The sequence below is a fragment of the Phyllopteryx taeniolatus genome, chromosome 6 (assembly GCF_024500385.1).
Source record: "Phyllopteryx taeniolatus isolate TA_2022b chromosome 6, UOR_Ptae_1.2, whole genome shotgun sequence".
Taxonomy (NCBI): Eukaryota; Metazoa; Chordata; class Actinopteri; order Syngnathiformes; family Syngnathidae; genus Phyllopteryx; species Phyllopteryx taeniolatus.
The window spans coordinates 31,211,750-31,237,537 of record NC_084507.1 but is presented as its reverse complement, the minus strand read 5'-3'; the positions used below and the strand labels follow the sequence as shown (position 1 = coordinate 31,237,537).

Genomic DNA, 25,788 nt, shown 5'->3' with positions numbered 1-25,788 from the left:
CCGAAGCTTCAGGCTGAGGCTGGGCGAGATGTTTACAGGCGGAACTGACACATTCAATATGGCAGACGCGCTGACGTGTCATGCCAGTGGGCAGGGCGCTTGTTCGTACATTCATAGAAAACGGAGCGCGCTGTTCCTCTCTGGCCAATCAGTAAAGAATGTTACGACGTTAAAGAATAAAAAAAAATACTCGTCACATTTTTTTCCCATTCACTTTTATTAAGAGCTAATGCCTTTTAATGCTGTCATTTCTCCCAGGCATTCAGTGAAGAAAGGTAACAATAAGAGAAAAATGCTTAAATTAAATATATTTTTTCTTTATTAGAAATATGATCATGAAAAATAAAAATAAAAAGTTATCTAAAGCAAAAATAAAAGGGTTATAACATAACACAAAAACAAAGGTACTTGTACTGCCTTATAGAACTAACAGAGGGGCTTCGCTCTACTGTAATAATATTGTGATTACTCGTAACCAATGAGTGACTAAAGGCAATTGTATTCCTTTAAAAAGCAATTCTTTCATGTAATAAAGGAAATTACATTACAAATGCATATAATTAATTTATTAAAGTAACGAGAAAACAAATGTTCTGGGTTTAAAATGTTGCCTTCTTGAGTGCAGTCCTGCCTTGAGATACAAGTCACCTGAATTAGGGGTTTTTCGAGATACGAGCTGTCTTTTGACGAGACTTTACGCCGATCTGATCGGTGTGATCGGTATCAGCCGATAATTAGCATTTTATGCCGATCGGCTTTCATGTCATAATTCGCCAATCCGATCAATGACGTCATCGATCAGCTCCGCACAAGACATTTAACTCCGAGTCGCCGTTGCTATGAATCCAAAAGCTAGTTTATTTTTAGCCTTTTCACGTGTCCTGTGGCGCAGTACCGTAACTATCTGACGACCAATAAAGTATACACAAGTATATACAATAAATGAACAAGTCATGTAAATGGACACATTGCTCCATCTTGTGATCGGATCGGTGATCGGTTATTGTTTTTTTAAACTTGCTGATCGGTGATCGGCCCCAAAAATCCTGATCGTGTAAATCCTACTTTTGACCCATTTTGCGCTTTGATTTGCGAGCAAAAATTTGACATACGAGCACTGTATGTTGGCCGTCAACTCACAACAAGCTGCAAACAATTCTTCCTGCTTGCCGAGCCCGAAGCGGCGACGTCCATTGGCGGTTTACAGTGCTGATTAGACAATGATTAGATCCAATAAAAGTGAGCTAGCTGGTTAACGTAGTTAACGTTTGACCAGGCAGGATGCAAAGTCACATCAGTCCGAGTGGGAGCGAGCGGCAGGATCTCTCCCGGGAAAGGTGAGTCGCCTCGACGGTCTTCTTGCCGCACTTTTGTTTGAATGTATTGAAGATTGTTGTTTTTAAAAGTCATTATGAGTTGATTTTCGCTGGTCGAGACCATGTTGGCGTGTGTGTGTTGTCAATGGTTTCCTGAGCACGACCTTGGCTGTATGCAAAGAAACTGGAACGAGAGCTAACTGCTTTGTGCTGAATGATGAAAACCAATTATTTGAATGTTTTTTGTTTTGTTTTTCCAGTTTTTCGAGCCGAATCAAATGCTTTAGTCGCGTCCACGCTGCAAGTCAGGGAGCGGTGTGGAACCTTTATCCTCTCAGAAGCCTTTTCACTTTGATTTTTTTTTTTAAAGTCTTCCCAGGGCCATGTAGGAATTTGTGAAAAGAAATATCACGCAATTATGCGACACGTTTGTAATTATGATTATGATACTCGCTGAGCATTTGTGGGGTGGCATGTTTTGGGCCATAGGTTCCCCACCCTTGCTGTTATTCAAAGAAAGTGAAAATAAAAAACTTGGGCGTAGCCTGTTTTTTCAAGCCCTTGCGAAAGCAGAAGCAAACCTTAAACTAGTTGATTAAAGAGGGAGTGTGTTAGGTTGGTGACTTTAAAGAAAAGAAAAAAAAAAAGGTCATTCAATGTCACCTTCACTCTTGTCTACTTGGGTCACTTCCCCGTCGTTGTACGACATGAGTCACGTTCATGTGCCCGTAGTAATAATGACTCAATGCTTTATTATGCAACAGATAAGATGCCTTTTTAAGAATAATGTAGACTTTGTGGGATTTTATGCAGATAAGCACAACCGAAACGTCAAAAGTAACACACACGGCGTCAAAAGTAACACACTTACCGGACACTTCCTTAGGTACGCCTGCACGAGCTAATCGGATCAATACAAGAGCAATATGAGAGCACACTGAGAAATCATAACAGCAGCATTTTCGATGCAGCTGGTGTACCTAATGAAGTGTCTTTTTGGTGCACATAAGGAGGACAAGGAACCATATTTGGTCATTTAAACTTGAAACGCCAAATAAGGCAGGAGGACCATGTGATTTCTCCCAGCCAATCAGCCAACTCGAAGAATGACAATAAGGAAACGTTAGCATTTCATGGACCAAAAGAAATAAGTGCATTGCGGTAATATATAATAATAGTAATAATAAAAGTATTTTAGCAAAAGTCAAATCATTAAAAAAATGAAATCATGAATAATAATAATAATGTTAATTTGGGTTTATGATTAAAAATACTGCTACAACCAAAACAAGAAAAGGAACTTAAAATATTGACAATAAGATAAAAGCTTGACGCAAACGTCAAGATTTATTTCAGTAAATAAAATTAATACAACAAATCAGTTATCATCAATTAGTTGTCTTACTTTGAGAAGTTGGAATAGTTCAACTACAATTACATTTTCAACAGGGTAACATGTAATTGTAACCAAGTGCATTTACAAAGTCATCGTCACAACACAGACTCTCACAATAAGAATAACAATAATGATACAATATACAGTCATGCATAACGTACAGTGCATTTTTCATTCAAGTCCGGTTGGGATCTTTTGGGAGCGCTTAATGCACATTTGTGTAGGCGGGGTCACGCGAGCGGCCTTGACCGCGACGTGCAAGCGAGACGGACACAATGTGCACGTGTTGGCTTTGACGAGGAACCGCAGGAACGTTTTCGTGCGGCAACAGCAGACGCACAAAGCAGAGAAAAATGCCCTGAAGCCACACTGAGTTCACATTTTCTAAATCAGACTCTTCGCTATTTGTACAAAAAGCATGTTTGACTTTATGAAGTGTTCTCCTGCTTGTTGTTTATTTGGCAGACTGCGATGATGACTCCCATGGCGCATCTGTGTCTTCTGGCACTCCTGCTCAGCTCTGTGAGTACACTGCATATTCATAAGAAAATGTCCAGACACACACCAAAGCGCTCGGAGAGGAAGCAAACTCCATTTCCGGAGTGGTTAAAAGTGACTCAAGGCTGATTCAGTGAAGCGAAAGGTGTCCTTTGTCCCGTCCCGTCGCGTCTCGGAGAGGCCAAACGTTTTTTCCATGTAACGCCGGTTCAATCAATAACTGAACTTGCTTGCTTCACTGGTGTTTGGGAGCAGCAGTCAAAAGTTTGTTTGTTCCACTTTGTCCTCTGTTCCGTGGTTCTGATCAAACAGCGCGATGAGGCGTGGGGAACCTTTTTTCCATTTCATCTTCCCAGAGCCAGACTAACCAAATGTTGAAGCAATGTATCAGTCAGTGTTCGCACAAAACCTTCAGGCTTCTGCTACCAAGCGAAAATAAGAAAAAGTCAGGAAAAGCCTACTAGAACAGCTGAACTTTATTTTGCGGTTAATGAGAAGCTTTTTGAATGGTGGCAGGTGTGTGCGCTGACTCCCGTTTACCATACATCTGAATGTGATCGGTTAATTCTGAACACAGCCACGTTCCCCTGCTGCTTTTATAAGAGGGTGTGCACACATTTGCAATCACATGATCTCAGTTGTTTAATGTCACGGAGCTAAATAAGGTTCCCCAAATATTAGGAACAGCCATCAGTGTGAGTTTGCTTTTCCAACCTTCGCTCGACAGGCTGGCGGGTCGAGCCTGGACGCCAAGAAGATCCCGTTTGTGGACGTGGTGCTGGAGGTGCAAGAGGGCACGCCCGTACCCTACGCCCTCTGCCAGGTAACACCCGCACACAAACTGTTACTTAAAAAAAAAAAAAAACACAAAAAATCTGTAAATTTATCCAGTTTTGGGGGGTTTCAGTTCCAGGTGAGCCATCCGGGCGTGGACGCTTTCAGGCTGAACGGCGAAGGCGCCGACGCCATCAAGATTTCAGCAGATGGTTGGCTGTACTTGGACAAACCTCTGGACTGGTCCCGCAATGACAACTACCTTGTTGCGGTAACATATTCGCGCCACATACGTGCACAAACACGTCTCACTGTGTAACATTTTCACTTGTTTACTGGCCAAAATCGATGTGTGTTATCATTGCTTTATTATGACCTCTGCTAATAATCTGATACATTCTCATAAACAAAGAATTTTAGATTGGTTTCTACATAAAAGTGGTGACCCAGTAGGGCAGCGCCATGACAGTCTGCCATCTCGACACTGAAGTAAACCAATAAGTCAGCGCTCCCTAAATTAGCCTAAAGCCAACTTTTTTTCATTTGCGTTTGTTAGACAGTTTTGTTGTTCTTCGAGGTTGTTTGATATACGATGGCAACCGTCGTCGAAATACTAGAATCGCTATTCCATCTGTTAAACTCACTTAAACGCTGTTTAACTGTTACTGTTAAACAGTTTGTTTGGATGCAATACACAATTCCAACGGTAGATGGGAGTAATTCCTACTCAAGTGTCCCTTTAAGGCTTGGAAATAGTAAACAACAACAACAAAAAATGTATTATCGGGTCATGACATAGCATCGTTTGGTGCCCGGTGAAAAGCATCAATCTCCAAGTGATGATATTTCTTGTTTTTTTTTTCCTCCATCTGGATCATAACAAAAAAAATTCTTCGTTTTCCATATAAAAATTCTCGCAAAATATGGACATACAGGTTTTTCTTTGGGCAGCAGCGATACAGAGACTGTGTGATAAAAAGCATGTCCACTCGCTCCAAATTTTTGTGACTTTCTTCCTTTTATCCGAAAGGACTTTTTTTCCTCTTCCTCTGAAGGTGCCGTGCGATTGGCTGGCGCCCAGTCCAGGTTGGGCCCCGCCTCTTGTCCAAAATGAGCTGGGATTGGCTCCAGCAAAGGGCCCTAATCAGAATACACAGTCAGCCAAAAATATATACACACATCGTCATAAATATTGTTATAGCAAATTTTACCTTTGGCCTCTACAATTACAAGAGGTGGCTCCAAAATATATGTGGACGGCGAACTTCTCTGCTTGGCCAAAGTGCCCAATGGGATTGCTGCACAAACATTTCCAATTTCTTGTCGAAGGGCAAACAATGTAGTCGGTGGCAGTTTTTGCCCAGAGGATGTTGTGTATCACTGAAAACCCGCTGCGATGGCGACAAGAAAATGAAAATGCTGGCGCAGCAATCCCATTGGGCTCTTTGGCCAACGTTACGATATGATGGCTGATTTCCATGTGCGCTCGTCTCCAGGTGGAGGCGTTGGCGGACAACGAGGTCGCGGAGGGGCCGATTTACGTGACCGTCAACGTTCTGGACGTCAACAACCACGCTCCGTACTTCAACCAGAGTTACTACACCGCCGTGGTCCGAGAGAAGACTCCAGCAGGTGCGCGTTCGACTGCCACCAAGGGCCGCCGCCAACGTCGACATTCTGAACGTCGGGAACCGTTTAGCGTAGCCTTCCGGGCCCTGTTGCTAGCTCCTATTTTGTGTGAATCGGAATTGAATTTAGTTCATATCTGTCTGATGAACGTTATCGAGTGTGCCCTTACTGCACTTTGAACTAGTTGGCAAAGAAAATGAACTTTCCCAACGCTGCTTCCAGGTGTCCCGTTCGCTCGCGTGTTCGCGTTGGATCAAGATGACCCCAGCACTCCCAACGCTCAGCTGACCTACAGCCTGGTCAGCCAGATCCCCAACCGACACAACACGCCGCTCTTCCAGGTGGACCCCGACACGGGCGAGATCTCCATGAGCCAGCAAGGTCGGCACCTCTCCCCGCCTTTTCGCACCCACAGCTCACGAATCCGTCGAGCTCCCGCCACAATCTGGCAGCACGTTGGCGCCGTGAAGCCACATTGCGCTGACCGTCTTGTGTGAGCAAGATTGGAGGCAGACTGCCGAATTGCGCGCCGTCAGATTGCACACGACGGATCGGTTGGAGGCAGCGAGCACGTGAACGTATTCCACGTATTTCGCTCCAGCAGCGTTCCTCAAACTTTGGACACCGAGGAACACGCAGATGCCGCGATATGGACCAATCGGAGCAAAGCTGGTTTCCATATTTAAATTGGGGAAGATGAGCATTCCAAAATGTATTTACATGTCGCATATTAATGAGAAACCCAGCCATCTAAAATGCCAGGTGAAAAAGACCAACTAGAATGAGACATTTTGGGCTTTTCCAAACCACATTATCAAATCCCAAAAACGTGCATTAATTGGAGACTCTAAAATTGCCCGTAGGTGTGACTGTTTGTTTGTTTGTTTGTATGTGCCCCGCGATTGGCTGGCAACCAGTTCAGGGTGTACCAGGATGTGAGAGGAAACCGGAGTGCCCGGAGAAAACCCACGCAGGCACGGGGAGAACATGCAAACTCCACACAGGCGGGGCCGGGATTTGAACCCCGGTCCTCAGAACTGTGAGGCCGACGCTCTAACCAATAGTCCACCGTGCCGCCCCGTTTAAGTCTCATTTAACTATTTTTTTAACTGTCATAACAGTCAAACTGACATTTGCAAGTGTAAAGACAAGTTAACCACTGTTAAGAGGAACACGATATCAGCCTCCATTTTAAGGGAGATTTACGACTTATACTTCACACGTGTAAAAAGAAGTTAAAGAATTTCAACATTCAAATGTCAAAAAACAACAACAGTGGAAATGTTCCAATTGCAAATTGTACGATTTGTCGTGCGTGTCACAGGCGAGCGCACGCTTGAGGCCAGAGCGACAATCCAGTTCGCCAGAGGAGAAGACGTTGACGGCGGCGGCGGCGCTCTCAAGGCAAAGTTCGAAGACTACTGTCCCTCGCCGAGCATCCCCTACGAAGAAAACCCTTTCTTCGCCTGTGTGGAGAGAGCAGGTGCATGTCCAACTTTCACTGAAGTTTGTCACTTATTTACTTAGCTAAAAAAAATAAAATAAAAATAAAATATACAAAGCTACAGAATGTGGTTGTTGTGAATACACAACGTGTAAAGTTTACAACAGTTAACTTCAGCTGCGGGTTGGCAATAAACAGCTTGAAGTCTCTTTTTCATTTACTTCAAGAGATGAGACGCAGGAACCTTGACCCCCTGGAGGACCCGGACTACACGTTAATCGTGAAGGTCCAGGACATGGGCGGCGCGTCCGAGACGGCGCTGAGCGGCAGCACCAGGGTGCACATCGCCGTGCAGCCCAACCTGTGGGTCAACCCCGGCACCGTCGCCATCCAGGAGCACCTGGAGGGAACCTACCCTCGAGTTATCGCCGAGGTGAGGAGAAAGCTCACTTGTGGGCGGCCGCTCCACGATTACCCGTCTTGCTCTCTGGTTTTAGGTCCAGTCCAATGAGCCCGGCGCCATCTACAGGCTCGTGCAGAAAGAGCGAGAGCTGAGGTTCCCCTTCCAGATCACGGAAGATGGAGAAATTCTGCTTACGGAGGAGCTGGACAGGGAGGAGAAGGACATGGTGAACGTCAATAATGCTCTTGAACATTATCCATCCATTTTCTGAGCCGCTTCTCCTCACAAGGGTCGCGGGCCTGCCGCAGCCTATCCCAGCTATCTTCGGGCGGGAGGCTCCAGCACGCCCGCGACCCTTGTGAGGAGAAGCGGCTCAGAAAATGGATGGATGGATAAACAATGAAAAATGAAATATTTACATACAATACATGTATATCTATTTTTAGATGAGTAGGATAGTAGCTGCGTGGTTGGGCAATGCATGAATCGGCGGTGACTTGAATTGCCATTCGAGTCCGCCAAAAAAAAAAAATCAGAAAAAAATCGAATCAGAACGAATTGTACAATAACATACTACTTTATTCTGGCAACAGCTGCAATTCTGCCACACCACATTTGCTTTTGTTTACCCCCCCAAAAAAAGATATCTCCGTGGGAAGAAGCGTCCATTAGCTTAGCTCCGAGGAGCTGCGCGGATGTTCATGGCAGCGCCACAAGCGAAGCCGCAAAGGGGTCATCGCCGAGGTGGACGGCGACCGCGGCAGAATTAATTTGAGAAAGTTCGTGAAAGATGACGAGAGCCTTTGGAAGATCAGACCACATTTGATGACCGATTTATGCAGACATTTAAGAAATTCCAAAGCATACTTTTCCCTCCCCAGCGGAGATGAGCTGGAGAGGATTGACGTTGAATTCTCATGACTGGTGTTGCAGTACATCCTGGTGGTGATGGCCGAGGACGAGTATCAGAACCAGTTGGATCCCCCCATGGAGATCCAGGTGGTGGTGGAGGACGTGAACGACAACGCGCCCGCGTGTGCCCAAGAGGAGAGCGTGTTCGAGGTGCAGGAGGACGAACCCATAGGTGAGACCTCCGCAGCGGTCATCCGGACCAAACGCTTTCCATTTGAACAGTCAATTCTTGCCGCTTCCGACATGACGTTTACAAACAGTTCTCCGGTGTTTCCAGGCAGCCCGATCGGACAACTGATGGCCCACGACGCCGACGAAGCGGAGACCTTGAACGCCCTGCTGACGTTCGCCATCGTGTCCCAGCAGCCGTCCACGTCGGCCCAAGCCTTCGCCATCGACGCCGACTCCGGACGAATCCAAGCGCTGCGCTCGCTCCAGCGCCGAGACCATCAGGTGTACAAGCTGGACGTTCGCGTCAGTGATCCAGGTAATGCACACACACACACACACGTACACACACACGCTGGTGTACTTACTTGCTCCTCGCTTCCCTCCTTTAGTTTACAGTGTCATCTGCAAGGTCGTGGTCAAGGTCATCGATATCAACAACGAGCTGCCCGTGTTTGAAAAGAATGACGTAAGCACACGAACATTGCCGCATGTGTTGTAGCTACTTGTGTTAAAAAAAAAAAAAAAAAAAAAGTACTCTGACAAAAGTATTGATTCAACTCCTTGACTTAAAGGAAATGACAAATGGAAGTACAAATAATAAAATGCAGTCGATGAACTGTGGAGATGAAAATGAGCGTGCGATATGGAAGACTGAATCGACAGCAGCTGACATTTAGGAGCTCATTTGTGCTAAGCTCAATTTAAACACCACAAATACAGTTGAAACCAAAACAGACACTTTTTTTTTTTGTCTGACATGAAATCAGACTAAATGTTTCCTGTTTTAGCTCAATTCAGATTACCCCAATTATTTCTGTTTGCCAAATGCCAAACTAATGAGATGATTTGTTTGGACAATTTTTCATGTCAGAAGCTTACATACAGTAGTAAGCTTAATATGCCTTTGAATCATTTGGGGAAACCCACATGATGATGTCATGTCTTTGGACGCTTCGACAACATTTGAGTTAGGATAACAAAGTCAGTGTTGTGGAGTGGCTGTCGCAAACCTGAGCTCAATCCTTATGAAATACCTATGGGACGTGCGAGCAAGGCGGCCTACAAACCTGGCTCAGTTGCAACAGAGAAACGGGCCAAAATTCCCCATAACTATTGTCAGAAGCTTGTGGTAGGAGATCCAAAACTTTTGACCCAAGTCATCCGGTTTAAAGGTAGTGGCACCGTATACTAATGAAATCTATGTAAACTTCTGATTTTGAAGCAAGTCATGAAAAAATGGTCTCAAAAAGGTCCTCTCGTTATTCTGGCATTTAGCAGCTGTCATTCATGTTGGTAATCCTAATTGACTAGTTGTCTGAAAAATAGATAGTCAAGTGAAAAATGTGCACGCGCGCGGCTCCTCATGTTGCGTGTGCGCGCGGCGGCGCAGTACGGCAGCTCGACGGTGGCCGAGGACGCCGCCGTGGGACAAACGGTGCTCAGCATCAGCGCGTCCGACGACGACGACGCGGACAGCGGCAGCTCCTTCATCGAGTTCCACATCTCAGCCGGCGACGACGACCACGTGTTCGCCGTGGAAACGGACGGAAAAGGCGTCGGCCACGTGGTCATCGCGAAGGTACAAACGTGTGGATTCTTCAAACGTGTAGTTAGTCTGTGATTTGGGAACTGACGTGTACTGGCCCTTTAAGGGGGGGCAATTGAACTCAGTTGTCATGGAAACCACGATAAATCTGCTGTCCTTCAAGGTAACACGGGATTAACACTTTTTATTGAAATGCAATTGCTTCACAGTTATGCTTATGTAATAGAAATTGGCTGTTAAATAGTCGTGTGGGAGTTGAAATATAAAATGAAATATACGACATAAATGGTTTTCAATAGGCCTAACACGAAAGGTAATCATTATTATGATTATTGGTATTGTTTTATCATTTGAGTCATTAAGTTACCAATGGAAAAGTGTAGTTCGCTAAAAGCGGTTGATTTTCCTTGTGGTCGCGCGCCCGCAGCCTTTGGACTTTGAGAGCTCGACCTCCTACAAGTTGAAGATCGACGCCCGCAACCCGGAGCCTTTGATGAGCGGCCTGGAGTACGGCGCCCAATCCAGCGCCTTCGCCTCGGTGTCCGTCAGCGACGTCGACGAGGTTCCGGAATTCAGCGCCGACGTGTTGGACGTGGCCGTGCCCGAAAACATCACCGAGGGCGCCGTGCTGCTCACGGCGGAGGCCCGGGACCCCGAAGGCAAAGAGATTCGGTGAAAGACACAGACCGCCCGTGCACACGCCAAACTCGCCTTACACAAATTAAGAGCACGCGGCGAGTGAGTCAATGAGTTATTTAGTCAGGGTGTTAGTCAATGAGTTATTTTAGTGAGCTACGCAGTTGGTGAGTTCATGAATGAGTGAGTTAGTTATTCAATGAGTACATTTATGAGTGCGTGACTTTGTTAGTCAGTGAGTGAGTCAATGAGTCATTTATTTGGGGAGCTAGTTAAGGAGTTAGTCAAAGAGTGAGTGAGACTGTTCGTTAAAGAGTGAGTGTAGGGAAATGAGTTAGTGAGTCAGTGATTTAGTGAGTGCCTTAGTTAATAGTGAGTGAGTGATTTATTTGGTTAGGGAGTTAATTGAGTCATTTAGATACTCAGTCAAAGAGCAAGTGAGTTGGTTAATGAGTGATTTAGTGAGTGAATGAGTAAAGTAATTGAGTCGTAAATTAGTAAGCAATGTACTGTAGAGAGTACTGTATTGAGTTATTTAGTAAGTTAACAAGTTAGAAAGAGAGCGAGTTCATGAGTGAGCGATTTAGTGATTGAGTTAGTTAAGGAGTGAGTCTGTATGGAAATGAGTTTCTTAGTGATCCGACGAGTGAGTTAGTCAAGTTATTTGGCGTGAGAGTTTGTTGAAGTAGTTATCTCGTGACCGAGTCAGCGAGTTAGTTAGTGACTGACAGAGTGACTTAATGAGTGAGTTTGTGGTCATCGTTGCAGGGTTTATCCGCGTGAGCTTCAGACGTGGTTACAACAAGTGCTGAGCGCTCACGTGCGCGTTTGCGAGCGAGCGAGCGTCAGACAACGTGATCGAGCGACCTGAAGCGCAGCACGTGCACGTCGATCACAAAGTCATCAATAATTCCCTGCACTTCAAATCCGCCTGCTCGTTTTGGGCTCGGGCGCCATCACGTGTCAACTATTGATGTGTTTCCACCGACCGGATGCGAAAGTGACGGCCTCGCTGGCGTGCGTTCTTGCTGTTTGTCGGGCAGTTTCAAGATGGAGGGCGACAGCGCAGGCTGGCTGGAGATGGACGAAGCCACGGGACAAATCAGGACCAAAGTCAAGCTGGACAGAGAGACTCTGGAGACCTTTGACGTCACCGTCACCGCCTACGAGAAGGGTCGGAGACCTTTTTAAAAACACTTTTTTGTGGCGCTCACGTAATACGTATAATCTCGTTATACTCGCGCGGCAGACAACGCCCGCATTTCCAAATTACGCCCTGGACTGGCCGCAAGTCAATCGCAGAACACGAGCAGAGCTCGAAATGTCGTATTTCACTCCACAGATAACCCCGAGAAGTTCGACGAGCGCGTGGTGTCGGTGAGGCTGCTGGACGTGAACGACAACATCCCCAAGCTGACGGAGACCCAGGCCTTCATGTGCCTGCAGAAGCCCGAGGAGGTGTTCCTCAAGGCTCACGACCCGGACGCCGCCCCCTTCTCGCAGCCTTTCACCTTCGCCTTCGCCCACGGCAAGAAATCCCACAACTGGGAACTGCAAACCGTCGACGGTACTGAAATGGCAACAAACAACTTTACGACGTTCTGTCAGACACCTGCGCGGATCACGCTCGTCCGTTGTGTTCTGCGCAGGCACCACGGCGAAGCTGATGCTGAAGAAAACACCCACTGAGGACAGAACCTTCTCCCTGCTCATCAACATCAAAGATAATGCAGGAATGGGAGTCACGCAGTCCTTTGAGGGTCAGTACTGCACCAAGCGCCTGAGCCTTCCTTTTGTTTTATGAATACATACTGTATTAAACGAAATGTTCAAATACAAAATGATTTCTCCGCCCACCAGTGCAAGTGTGCACGTGCACGGAGCTGGGCTACTGCTACGTGGCGCCGGGCGAGCACGCCTTCAAATACGGACCGGGAATCACCATCGGCATCCTGGCGGGGGTTTTGGGATTCTGCGGTGAGTTTCGCCGACTTCGTGCTTCCGCTCACTCGCTACGACTCCGCAACTGATCAATGACGCTTGCCGTTTGCAGTTCTGGCCTTCATCGTAGCGGCCAAGCGTTCCAGCAAAGGCGGTAAGAAGAGCGGCGAGCTGGAGAGGAACGCCTTAATGTAGACACAAGCACACATTTGTACTCTGTTCATGTCATGTGAGGACTTTCTTTCTTTGGTGAACGACATTTAGAAGAAACGTGTACATTGGAAAAGGTTTGCTTCACTGCCAGCGGTCACCACAGTCGTTTTGTTTTCTTGAGCATGTTGTATTTACTATATACATATAAAACACAACGAATAAATTAAAGACGTGATTGAATGTTGCCAAGCAGGATGAATCATGTCAGGTGGCGCCAACCTAATTTATTGACAATGGCCCCATCGCTGTGTAAACGCCTTTGGCATCAAAATGTTGAATGTACGTAGAGAAAGTTGTTTTGGGCAATCACTGTTCAATGTTTTCTTAATAAACAAAACAAGCGGGAGCCACTATTACGACTATACGATGGATGCATTCCCTCTGTGTGCGTGCGTGACGAGACGCGTGGGCCTGCAGGTGACATAACAAATGGGCACACACACACACACACACACAGACACACACCTCTCCTTTCACTGGGGAGCCTTGTGTCCACATTGTGACATTTTCACTCTGCATTTACAGCCAACACGCTCCAGTCAGTCTTTTGTGGTTGATTCCTCATCCTCGTCATCCTCCTCTTCGTCCGTCTGTCGTCGAGCAGTCGAGGCCGGCGCGCTGCTGCTCTGACTCACGTCTTATTAGACGGCGGGGAAGGCAGAGTCGTGCGATTGCTTGGCTATTGTGCCTCTCACAATGCGAAGACGACGCTGACAAAGTGGAGACGGAGACGAAATAAACATCACGCGCGACCCCGCACGTGATGTCGCGCGTGCCGGACGGGCCGACTGTGTTTACCTACAGTACGCCTGCACTTTCCCGTTACTTGTATCCCAGCAACACTTTCCACGACACTCGCTCAAACATTGGATTGAACTGGAAGTCGCCTTACGGGAGAAAAAGCGATACAAATACAGCGTTCTCTCGCTGGATCAGGGTTCACCTTTCTGTTCATTTCAATTGGGAAAGAAGATTTGAGATATGCACACCATTGTAATCCAGCAAAAACTAAACCAAACAAACAAAACGATCACTCCTAAATGGTAGTCTAGAATGTTTTTTTTTTTTTATAATGATGGCTGTAGATAGACGGATAGAAATCCATTCAATGTCATGTAATATCTTTTCCTTTGTGATGCGAGTTCATAACGCGCACGAGTGGGTAAGTGTTAAGACAGCTTCACAGAGAATGAGAAGAACCCTGTCCTTCAATCTTATACGGGCTCCTTTTAAAAGCACGCTCGCTAGCTGCAAATATGACCGACTAACTTCATTTTAATAATTAACAAAACAGTTGCTATGGACAGACACAAACACACATGAAAAATGAAATGAGGCCACGTATTATTTTTCCTTCACAATGAGAGCACTCTCACAGGAATAAAAGGCAGTCTACAATAAGAAGTGTTTACAATAGAATTCATCATATTTTCAGGAGAATGACTCACCATCGAGGTGACCTTGTATAAATGGACAGCGTTGTTAAAACATGGTGTCGCACTTTGCCTGTTATATATGCGGCCATTATGTAATATGACTCAAAATCGTGAGATAGAACTTACAAAACCTTTCAAACACGACTTCATGAGTTTGGTATATCCAGTTGGTGGCACGAGTGTGTTAGAACATCAGGAACGCGCTCACACAACCCCAATTCCAATTCCAATGAAGTTGGGACGTTGTGTTAAATAAGCTTTACACGATCAGGATTTTTTGGGGCCGATCGGCGAGTTGAAGAAAACAGATAACCGATCACCGAGCTGATCACAAGATGGAGGAATGTGTCTATTTAAATGAGCTGTTCATTTACTGTATATACTTGTGTACTTAATTGCTCAAAAAAGTATATATTTACAATAAATAATGTATCTTTGTTCCTCTATGTATGCCAGCGAGGCGTAGTGACAGACAGAAGAAATGAATGGTCTTCTATTAGATGGCAGGAAGTAAATACAGTCATTCATGGATCCACTTTCTGTGACATTTTTGTTTGTTGGTGTGCCCTGAGATTTTTCCAATTGTAAAATATGTTCCTTGGCTGGAAATGGCTGCTCTCGTCAGATCGTGGATTCTAATCAGTCAGGTCTAACCAACATTACAACATGACAGAAATAATGGGCGCTAACTGACTGTAATTCAATGACTTTAGTTTTCATTAAATGACCACGCCGAAACTTGAGAGCATGACTCGACAGAACGGCGGCATGTTTACAAACAACCGTTCGTGCTACCGCTAGCTTGCTAGGCTAACATAACATTTTCTTGGCTGCTTGTGAGCCGTATCGTATTCAAAGCACGCGAACATACCTCAAGCAAGCCTTCAACGAACGTCATCTCCTGTCCTGAGCACCGGTGACCACCAAAAAACAGTTTTTTTTTTTTTTTTTTTTTAAATAACTTCATTGGACATCAGATATTTACAGTATGCGTCAAAAGACACGGGACGAGGCTAAAAATAAACCACCTTTTGGATTAAAATATACTGTGCATGCGGCGATGCAGAGTTAATGTCTTTTGCAGAGCCGATCAATGACGTCATTGAACTATTTAATTGAATACACTACAAAGACAAGATATTTAATGTTCAAACTGATAAACTCATTAACTTGGAATTTTCTGGCTGCAAGGGTGCACTTGTTCACCTCTTTGTGAACAAGTGCGTGAGAAAATAGTCCACCAGTGTAAGGAAAATGTTCCTCAACGTACAATTGCAAGGAATTGAGGGATTTCATCATCTACGGTCCATAATATCATCAAAAGGTTCAGAGAATCTGGAAAAATCACTGCATGTAAGCGGCAAGGCCGAAAACCGACATCGAATGCCCGTGACCTTCGATCCCTCAGGCGGCACTGCATCAAAAACCGACATCGATGTGTAAAGGATATCACCGCATGGGCTCAGGAACACTTCAGGAAACCAAAGTCAGTAAATCCAGTTCGGCGCTACATCCGTAAGTGCAACTTGAAACTCTACTGTGCAAAGCAAAAGCCATTTATCAACAACACCCAGAAACGCCGCCGGCTTCTCTGGGCCTGAGCTCATCTAAGATGGACACACGCAAAGTGGAAAAGTGTTCTGTGGTCCGACGAGTCCACATTTCAAATTGTTTTTGGAAATTGTGGACGTCGTGTCCTCCGTGCCAAAGAGGAAAAGAACCATCCGGACATTAAATATCTTGTCGTTGTAGTGTATTCAATGAAATATAGGTCGAACATGATTTGCAAATCATTGTATTCTGTTTTTATTTATGTTTAACACAACGTCCCAACTTCATTGGAATTGGGGTTGTCGTTGGGTCCTACTTTTTTTTTTTTTTTTACTATTAATCCCCAAAGAAAATTTTAAAATTAAAAACATGAAAAATTTTGGTGACTCGCTGTTCTCAAATGCTTGCACAAACAATGTTCAAATATACTTTACTGTTGTACTGTATGTGAATGGCAAGTTTTGCATGATTTCCTGTCATATGGGGCACAAAGTCTAATACCTTAACTCCCGAACCATATTTGTGATTTCAAAATTCCATATTTTTTTCAGACTCTTATTTCCAGACGTGGGGAAAAAATTCAAATAATTTGTGACATTTGAGTAGACGCGCGGCGGAGGACGCTTTTCTGCTCAGTCCACAAATTCTGATAATCGTACACTCGAAGGGCACGAAGCCGCTTATACCGGGTTCACTTGCCAACCAAAACAATAAATAAAACTGCCAATTCATAATTTCATACCTTTTATAATCATAATAGAAAGTTGGACTGAAACAATTTCTTTGATTCCAATCCCAAAACTTGCCAAGGGGAAGTAAACACCATTCAGTACTGACAATGTTAAATAACTAACACAGGGACGACCACAAAATCTGTTTGGATTATTAGTAGTACAATTTCAAACCCTACCCGTCTTGAAACCCTAATCCTACTTTGAAACCCTAACCCTGTTTTGAAAGACTTATTTTAAATCCTACCCGTCTTGAAACCATAATGCAAATTTGAAACCCTAATGCAAATATGAAACCCTACCTTGTCTCAAAACCCTACTTTGGAACCTTAACCCTAATTTGAAACGCTACTTTGAAACTTTAGCCCTAATTTGAAACCCTACCCCTATTTTGAAACCCTACTTTGAACCCTAATCCTAATGTAAAACCCCAACCCTATTTTGAAACCGTACTCCTGTCTTAAAACCCTACTTTGAAACCCTAACCCTCTTTTGAAACACTTATTTAAAATCCTACCAGTCTTGAAACCATAACCCAAATTTGAAACCCTACCTTGTCTTAAAACCCTAATTTGGAACCTTACTTTGAAACTTTAACCCTAATTTGAAACCCTAATGTGCAAACCTAACCCTATTTTGAAACCCTACTCCTGTCTTTAACCCCTACTTTGAAACACTCACCCAAATGTGAACCCCCTGATACGGGCTGTTCGGTCCCTGTACGACCGGAGTCAGAGTTTGGTCCGCATATCCGGCAGTAAGTCGGACTCGTTTCCGGTGAGGGTTGGACTCCGCCAAGGCTGCCCTTTGTCACCGATTCTGTTCCTAACTTTTATGGACAGAATGTCAAGGCGCAGCCGAGGGGTAGAGGGGGTCCGGTTTGGTGGCCTCAGAATTGCATCACTGCTTTTTGCAGATGATGCGGTTCTGTTGGCTTCATCAAGCCGTGACCTCCAACTCTCACTGGAGCGGTTCGCAGCCGAGTGTGAAGCAGCTGGGGCGAGAATCGGCACCTCCGTGGTCCTCGGTCGGAAAAAGGGTGGCGTGCCCTCTCCGGGTCGGGGATGAGATCCTGCCCCGAGTGGAGGAGTTCAAGTATCTTGGGGTCTTGTTCACGAGTGAGGGAAGAACGGAACGGGAGATCGACAGGCGGATCGGTGCGGCGTCTCCAGTGATGCGGATTTTGTATCGATCCGTTGTGGTAAAGGAGGAGCTAAGCCGAAAGGCGAAGCTCTCGATTTACCGGTCGATCTACGTTCCTACCCTCACGTATGGTCACGAGCTGCGGGTCGAGATCCCAGATACGAGCGGCCGAAATGAGTTCCTCCGCACGGTGTCCGGGGTCTCCCTTAGAGAACGGGTGAAAAGCTCGGTCATCCGGGAGGATCTCAGAGTTGCGCCGCTGCTCCTCCGCATCGAGAGGAGCCAAATGAGGAGACCACAGGGACGACCCGGGATACGCCGGAGAGACTACGTCTCTCGGCTGGCCCGGGACTGGACGCCGGCATCAACTTGGCATTCCAAACATCAACGGTGACGTCTTCACTTGGCGTTAGTCAGTTTTTGCGTCTCGGTGTTTTTATCGCCCATCTTTATTTTGTTTTCTCGCCGTTGATTTCGTTCTTCTTGATGTCAATCTTCCGGAGTTCAAACTCCTTGTGTCGTTTCAATGCTCCCCCAGCAGTCATCAAAGTTGTTGTCGTCACCAAATCAACAAAACGATGGAATCACTTCATTGCTGTTTTAAATTTGCCGATTTCTGCCCTTTGAGTACTTGCCGTTTACGTCTCAGAAAATGAGACCGTGTCACGTTGCCATGTCTGCTCGCATAATCGAACAGCTAAAGCTGCTGTGCATTCATTGGGAACAATGGAAGGATTTGTTTTTCTTTGACAGGAACTACTTGCGACATTCGAACATTTTCAGCTGATAACGTACACCGATGGAATTTTTCTGAGCCAACCAGAATCGAGTATTCACCAAGACCACGGTATAATACTGTGCGCTCTCACACAAACATTGGTGGTGCGCCTCCAAGCGCCTTAAAAAAAAAACATGGATAAGATACGTGTAGGCGTGTGCGCAACTTTACACAAAACGTGGACACGCAGACATCTTTTACTATTTATTATGCCATCTACAAAATAGGACCGATTTGATAATTTATACATATACCACAAATAAAGACTGATGCTTGTAACATAATGTGGAATAAATATTCAACGAGTTGTTGCAAAGTGTACAATCTGCTTTTGTACTGCAGTTTCAACACGATAAAAGATGGCAGAGATCGATGTAGAACTGGAGTGCGCTGGCAAAAACGATTCAACAATTTACAATTAAAGCCCTAACGGGCCGTCCGACACGCTGCTATTGTGCTAATGCTACGACACTTAACGTCCCTTAAACCTTGACAAAAGCCAATGTACACAGCCTTTGACGGGAAAATATACACAAAATAATAAACTGGGGGGGGTGGAAAAAAAAAATGGGAGCGTTGATAAAATGTGAAGGATTTCCCATGAAGACAATGACAAAACAAATTGCTTCTGAATAATAACATTTGTGTGCAGCCTTAGGTAACTCTTTTTAGATTGTCTTTTTTCCACAAAATATCGTACCACACCTCAGTTTTCAGCTCAGGATCTTTTGGCACGAAAGAAGTTGGTAACAGCGTCTTGCCCGCCAGAAAACCGAAGCGTCAGTATCGCAAAAACGGCAACTACATAAGAAAGTGGATCTTTCCTGTGTGTAAACGTGTGTCCCCCCCCCCCCCCCCCCCACCCCATAAATAATTAGAAAATAAAGTCGGGTAATAAAATCTATAAGGGTCATTTTCATATAATTTGATCAATAATGGGAAAGACATGGCTCACTGAATTTCCTTTTGAAAATCGATTACTTTTACTGATGAGTATTAGAATTATAGGCAGTTGTTATCCATCAAAAGGTCATAACTGTTTCTTAGAAGAAAAAAAGATATTCTAAAGTAATTTTAATGCTAAAATGTCTTTACTGTTAGATGTCCAAAATGAAATTCCATGATTTGCTACATATTTTCTGAAGATGCCAATCACATTTTTGGATGTTTCCCCTCTTGCTTAATTTGCCTTTGACATGAAAACGATGACAAATGCAGCTCAGTGTTTTCGTGTGTGTGTGTGCTTCTTTTACAAATGCTCCTTTGTCATTCAATGTGTCTTTAGCGTTAACGTCACTCATGATGTCGTTGCAATACACCGCAGGGAACGGCGAGCTTAAAGTGCCAGGATACGTTACTGCATTTTTGCCTTCACACAATAGCAGACAGCAAAATAAATGCTGTTATTTCAGAGATATGAATGTGTGAACATGTCGGAACGACTGCATGTCTTCGCCGTTATTACGATTGTATCGAGTAGTTGGGATCATTTCTGCGCTTGTACACGCAGAGTTTGAAGAGCAGCGCATGGGAATCGTGCAACTCTCAGCATTTTTTATGAAGCGGTTCATGTCTTTCCCGTTATGCACTTTTGTCTTTACTGTTTCAGCACAGGAGACATTTACACACAGAAAACTAAGGTGGCATCAAAAAATGTATAAATTTGATATTTTTTCCCCACAACTGTCTTTGCCGTTATTGATGAAACAATCTGAAAACAAGTGTGTGTGTGTGTGTGTGTGCGCGCGTGCGTTTACGCTTCCTGGCGCCGCGCCCCGATCACGTGCGGGTTGAACTGCGAGACGATGATGGTGATGTCGTCGCGGTACATGCGGGCCAGCTCCTCGGGCAGCGACAGCATCTTGGAGAGCCTCTCGTGGTCCACCGTGCCGAACTCGTTGTTGCCCACGGCGTGCCGCATCAGGTGGGTGGCGGCGTTCTGGTCCTGGAAGGCCGAGGACGCGCGGGCCTTGCGCTCCTCCAGCAGCCCCTGCATCTGTCCCAGGGTGACCCTGTAGCCCCCCACCGTCAGCGGCTGCCGCTGGTGCACGCCGGTCAAGTACTCGCCCACGATGCGGACCACTTCCTGTCTGTGCAGGGTCTCCCAGAGGCCGTCGGAAGCGATCACCTGCAGGGGGAACGTCGGGGTTCACTGCGCAGAATGTGCCCAATGCGTCGCAGTGACTTCCATCTAACGAGATCCAAAAAGGGACTGCGGGATGTCTGGATAAAGGTTCATAGTCAAGATTTTGGGGAGTTTTTTTTAACAACTATTCCAGCCCATTTGCATGGGGGCCAAGTGGGGCAGTGAGTGACCGATCAGGATAGTCATGAGTATACAAAGCAGGAGCCATCTTTTTTCTTAAAGTGCATCACCACCATCTACAGGATGGGAGTGGTATTGCCAAGCCGAACGTTTTTCAATGAAACAAGTTGCTACATGGACATGTTTAAGGATGCTCAGGCCTTGGAGGAAGTATTTGTTTTTCATACATTTTGGATCTCTTGCAGACGGACCTAATGAAGGATAATCACGACTTGTCTCACCAGGAAGCGATCCTGCGGTCTGAGCCGGTGGTGGGTGATCTCGGGCTCGGCCGTCAAGTACGGAGGAGTGTGGTAGTTGGGCGGTATGAACTTGGTGTGCTCGTTTTCGTGCAGCTGATCGGGGCCCGACTCCAGCACTCGCTTCTGCAGCTCGATACTCCACTTGAACTTGACGTCGCCGAACGCTCGGAAGGGCATGAGCAGGCCGAGCAGGCGGTCCTGACGAGGGGAGGACACAATGAGCCGGGCGCGCCGGGCGTTCGACACCATCATCGACGCCGGGAAGCGCGTGTCGTAGCAACCTGCCGTATAACCGTCTTCCTCTCCGAGGGCGGGTGTTCACCGCGAATCCGAGACACCTCATCCTCGTTCTGGGCGCAGTGGTCATTAGAGAGCGTGTGAGCGGTAAAGGAACCGTCCTCCTCCTGCACCCCGAGCACTGCCCGGGCGTCTCCGGCGTTGGCAATATACCTTGAAGGACGACAGCATTATTGTCATCAAGATTATATTGCAAATGTACACTGAAGTTTGCTCAAGGAACTGCAACTCTTTTCCCCAGTTTGAACCCATACGGCTTAAACGGAGATTTGGCTTATGTGCATTTCTTTCCGGATCCCAGGAGCGTCACGTGCTCATCTATTCTCAGCTTCTCCTTAACTCACCAAAATTCCGTCTACTGTTCACGAATTTGTGAATGAAATCCACACGCATTTGGTATTCAGACCTGCTCCGCACAAGCGCACGGCCTCATAATGCCCAAAATGCGACGGAAAGCCGACAATCAGAGATGGGATCGAGTCGCGCCTACGAATGAGTCCCGAGTTATTTCGTCTTGGGCAAGTCAAGTCCTGTGATAAACCGACCGATTGCACCCAAACGAGTGACTTTTACGGTCTGTGCCACGCGTCGTGCCGCGACATTTGTTGTTATTCGTACAGGTCCGCTCCATCGATGTGAGCCACGCATGCCGTCGCTCCAGAGAAGGCGACTCTCAGAACCCAGTAGTGCAGGAAAGCATTTGGGTCTCCCACCTGGCAGATGGAAGCGGCATTTAATCACCAGGCTATGAAAGTGAAAATGGTCGTTACAAATCAAATTCATGGACATAAAGTATGGTGTGTGTTGGCACCTGAGCCTCCAGAGAAATGTCATTGTCCAGCCTCTTGAAGGCGTTCATCAGAGCCTCGCTGGTGTCCGGGACGTCACCTGGACTGAAAGCAGAGAGAATGCCAAAGCTCCATCGCAAAGATTAATAGACTGGACTGATTTATGAATTATGGATAGTGATTACTGAGAGTCTGCGTTGTCACGTTGCCGTGCAATGAAAGGTCAGCATAAGCATAAGGTTTGCTCCAGGCGCCAAGATTCTGCTCAATACCGATTACCGAGGAATATATTGTGGCAACCGAAACTGAGCGCAGGGTTTTCTCGCGTGGTTTACGACCGAGTTGGTTTCCTACGGTGGCGACGTAACCAGAATTTGTACACAAGTCAGAACGAGCCCTAGTCTATTATTATGGATTATTCTTTAATGCAGATTTTTTATTTTTTTAAATTAAATTGCTTGATTATAATTACATAAATGTGGAGAATACAAGTGAGCATGAATAATTATTTCATTATTCAATTGAAGTATTTGAATACTTTTTCTCTGCATCTACAAATGACCAGGCCCATCTGTCCTTTTCAAATGTGTAACTTAACCGGATTTATTTTTATAATTATCTTATTTTAAGACTGTTTATTTTGTTGTTTTTTTCGAATGTGTTCCAAATAATTATAATAATTTAAAAAAAAAAAAAAAAAAAAGGCCCCAAAATTTGTCCACATCTGGTGTAAATGTTGATTTTTTACCTAACAATTTGTCTGGCGAGTGTGCATCATCATCATCATGTTTAGTTTTGTCTTTTTCCTACTTGGTGAGATCGATGAGCTCCTGCCAGTACGTGCGGAGGCTGCTGAAGTAGAGCGTCTGAGCCTCCCTGCTGAAGTAGTCGTTGGGGTGCTTTTGCCACTGCAGGATGGGACTGAGCGCCCGGCCCGCCTCCACCGCCGCCTCCAACTCGCACAGCGTGTCGTGCGGCAGCAGGGACACCGCGATGTAGTAGAAGAGCCTCTCGCTGAGCGCCTGGTGGAGAAGGACATCTTGGAATGTTGCAACCTTACAAACATGACACGACCGGCTACAACAATTAAGTACACCGGGAGGCTTTGGAGTCACGGAGCATCTGGAAAGCATTTACGCCGCTTCACTTTTTCCACATAAAGTCACAGCTTTGTTCCAAAACGGACTTTTTTCTTCCACATAATTCTACACATAATAACCCATAATGACATTGTAAAAAAAAAAAAAGATGGCGCACCAGAATCTGAATCATCTTTATTTTTGCCAAGTAGTCGATGCACCTTTTCAACGCCAGAATTAACAGTAAAACCTTTCAACACTATGAGCACACTCACGCTGGAGCTGCTGTCGGCCGCAGCTCACGCCCAGACACTCACACGCTAACTCGCCGACGTCACACGTCACACCTCAGGCCCCGCCGCTTAAAGGCACACATCTAACACACTTATATTACTATACGTGCATTATTTTCTTAACATTTTATGTTTGCATTTTTTTGCGTATTCAAATACATGAACAATGTGTTTAAAACGTGTTATAATACGTTTAAATGGGTTTAAAGTCTGTGGAAGGGGTAAAACTATATACAAAAAGCTATCTCGGTATCGCATATACAAGGGGCAGTCAAAAAGTAATGAGCCCAAATTAATTTAACAGACTGATTTTAAGTGATTTTTCCCCCCCCTGAAATGTTCATAATTTGTTCATAAATACTTTACGGATGCACTGTAAAGAGTAGACTGTGTTGGAACGTCTAAACGAGCAGTTACGCTCTACCTGCGCACAAGCGCATCCAGCGTGGCCATCGAACACACCCAACAGCATTCCTCTCGTCTGCAGGCACGTGGCGGCGCTGCGGCGGTCTTCTATCGGGGCGTTCGCCGGCAGCTGATTGCTGTCGAAGCCCATCACGGACGACAGGTTCTTGCCATCAAACTCGGGCACCTAGAAGCACCCGCGCACGGCAGAAATCAACGCGACCGGACCCAACGCGGAGACGACCTGGAGATGTTTTCCAGCTCACCTTGAAGCTGTACTCGTTGGCTTTGAGGATGGAGTTGACTTGCGGTGGAGTGAGGATGTAGCTGAGGAGCGCTGAGGTGGTCCGGTAACATCTGGAGGGAGGAGTTGGACTCATGTGGGATGGACGCCTCGAGGCGGGTCGCCGGGCGCGGGACCCCCGCTGTTGGCATGGTAACAGACTGGAGGACAACACCTTTGCCCGAGGCAAGCCCCTGAACAGCTGTGACATCACGGGCACGACACACGGTGCACTGCGCACACACACACACACACATATATAGTTAGTCAAGTTGTGAGCTGTATAGAACTATATTCTCTGCTCATATTCAGACAAAATGATACAAAACTGCTAAAGATAAAGCTTCATAGCGCAGATGGATACAGCATATTGTGTGATGGACACATTTTACGATGGTTAACTTCTTTACAATGGAGCCACACTGGGAACCAAAGTGGACTAACTCCATTTCAGTACTTATTTTTGATTTTTTAAGTTAAGAAAATGCACATCTTTCGGATGAATACTGGTCTAAATCAGAGCTAGAAGACTCGGAAAGCGCATTTGCATGTAAGCTGGAAGTACAACAGGTCTCTGATCTTCTTCGTATTGTGCAATGTGTGCGTGATATGAAGTTCATTTCAAAATCCAAACAAAACGTGTGCCACTGGCAGTCGCCCTGGGTAACTCAACCCTTCGCGCCCAAGTACAGGTCAGCAGGTCTGCTGGAAATAGCTTGAGCTCGACGTTTGGATGGCGAGAAATCTTTGACGCCGTATGTGCCAGTTCCGTCTTACATAACCGACGGCGTGCAGATGCTGCACGCACATAATACACCTCCACGGTGGTGCCAGGCTGCGCGGGTCCTCGAGGGCGACCACAGGCTGGGGCACACTTGCCCTATTTGTTGACAACACGAGCCTCGCCTAGCAACAAGAACTGCGCGACGACTTAAAAGCTCCCACAGTGTGAACTATAACGAGGTCAAGTCCTCAAACTGGATTGGAAAAAGGCGTCAGCTAACACGGAACACAGCTGCCCAAGTATGCTAACCCTAATGAGGGTTACACCCATCTCGGCTACGACAGTCAAACATTGCCGAGGGCGCTCAAAAAGCTTTCACTAAACTTGTTCTTCTCGACATAATGTCGACGCACAAGTGACTCTCACCTGTATTTGTGAATGCAAAGCAGTTGTTAAAGCTCATGGCTCGAGCCCAGCCGCGAGCGATGCCAGCCGAACGTCTTCGTCGGTCGCCAGCGCCGCACCGCAAAGCCAAAGCTGATTGGCTGAGCGCCGACGGCACCGCCAGTGACGTCACGCCGGAAAATAGAACGCACTTTCAAAATAAGAGCTTTATCGCCTATTCTTTTCACAGGTGGCAAAAGTGCTCACACTATTTAAGCAGTACAGTTTCTGAACTTAGTACTGATTTAACGCGAGTAAAACAAAAAAAAGAAATAATTTTATTCAAAACTCACCTACACACAAAATACAGTAGCTTCCCTCGTTTATTAACTTGCATAGTAGTGCACGTACTGAGAAAGAAATACTGCAAAAAGCTAGCGTCGACGCAT

At 45.8% G+C, this 25,788-nt stretch overlaps 2 protein-coding genes across 3 annotated transcripts; one reads left to right on the top strand and one right to left on the bottom strand.

Moving 5' to 3' along the window:
* The first annotated feature begins 1,276 nt into the window (after window positions 1-1,276).
* On the top strand, window positions 1,277-13,241 carry cdh17 (cadherin 17, LI cadherin (liver-intestine)). The gene is made up of 19 exons (XM_061776237.1): window positions 1,277-1,337; window positions 3,178-3,234; window positions 3,938-4,033; window positions 4,118-4,255; window positions 5,481-5,616; window positions 5,836-5,994; window positions 6,938-7,096; window positions 7,285-7,490; window positions 7,555-7,686; window positions 8,394-8,544; window positions 8,650-8,859; window positions 8,933-9,009; window positions 9,934-10,122; window positions 10,517-10,761; window positions 11,769-11,899; window positions 12,068-12,292; window positions 12,375-12,485; window positions 12,586-12,702; window positions 12,779-13,241. Exons 2-19 carry the CDS (start codon window positions 3,184-3,186, stop codon window positions 12,859-12,861), a joined length of 2,616 nt encoding a protein of 871 aa, XP_061632221.1. The 5' UTR covers window positions 1,277-1,337; window positions 3,178-3,183; the 3' UTR covers window positions 12,862-13,241.
* Window positions 13,242-18,709: 5,468 nt separating this feature from the next.
* pdp1 (pyruvate dehydrogenase phosphatase catalytic subunit 1) lies at window positions 18,710-25,522 on the bottom strand. 2 transcript variants are annotated; one of them, XM_061776238.1, is made up of 9 exons: window positions 25,382-25,522; window positions 24,215-24,464; window positions 23,968-24,135; window positions 22,982-23,193; window positions 22,195-22,276; window positions 22,002-22,096; window positions 21,368-21,536; window positions 21,066-21,284; window positions 18,710-20,646 (listed from the first exon to the last, which is right to left on the bottom strand). In XM_061776238.1, the coding sequence occupies exons 2-9, from the start codon at window positions 24,440-24,442 to the stop codon at window positions 20,272-20,274; spliced, it is 1,548 nt and encodes a 515-aa protein (XP_061632222.1). In that variant the 5' UTR covers window positions 24,443-24,464; window positions 25,382-25,522; the 3' UTR covers window positions 18,710-20,271. The 2 variants fall into 2 exon arrangements, with proteins under 2 accessions (XP_061632222.1, XP_061632223.1); XM_061776239.1 differs by lacking the exon at window positions 23,968-24,135.
* Between the last annotated feature and the right edge of the window lie 266 nt (window positions 25,523-25,788).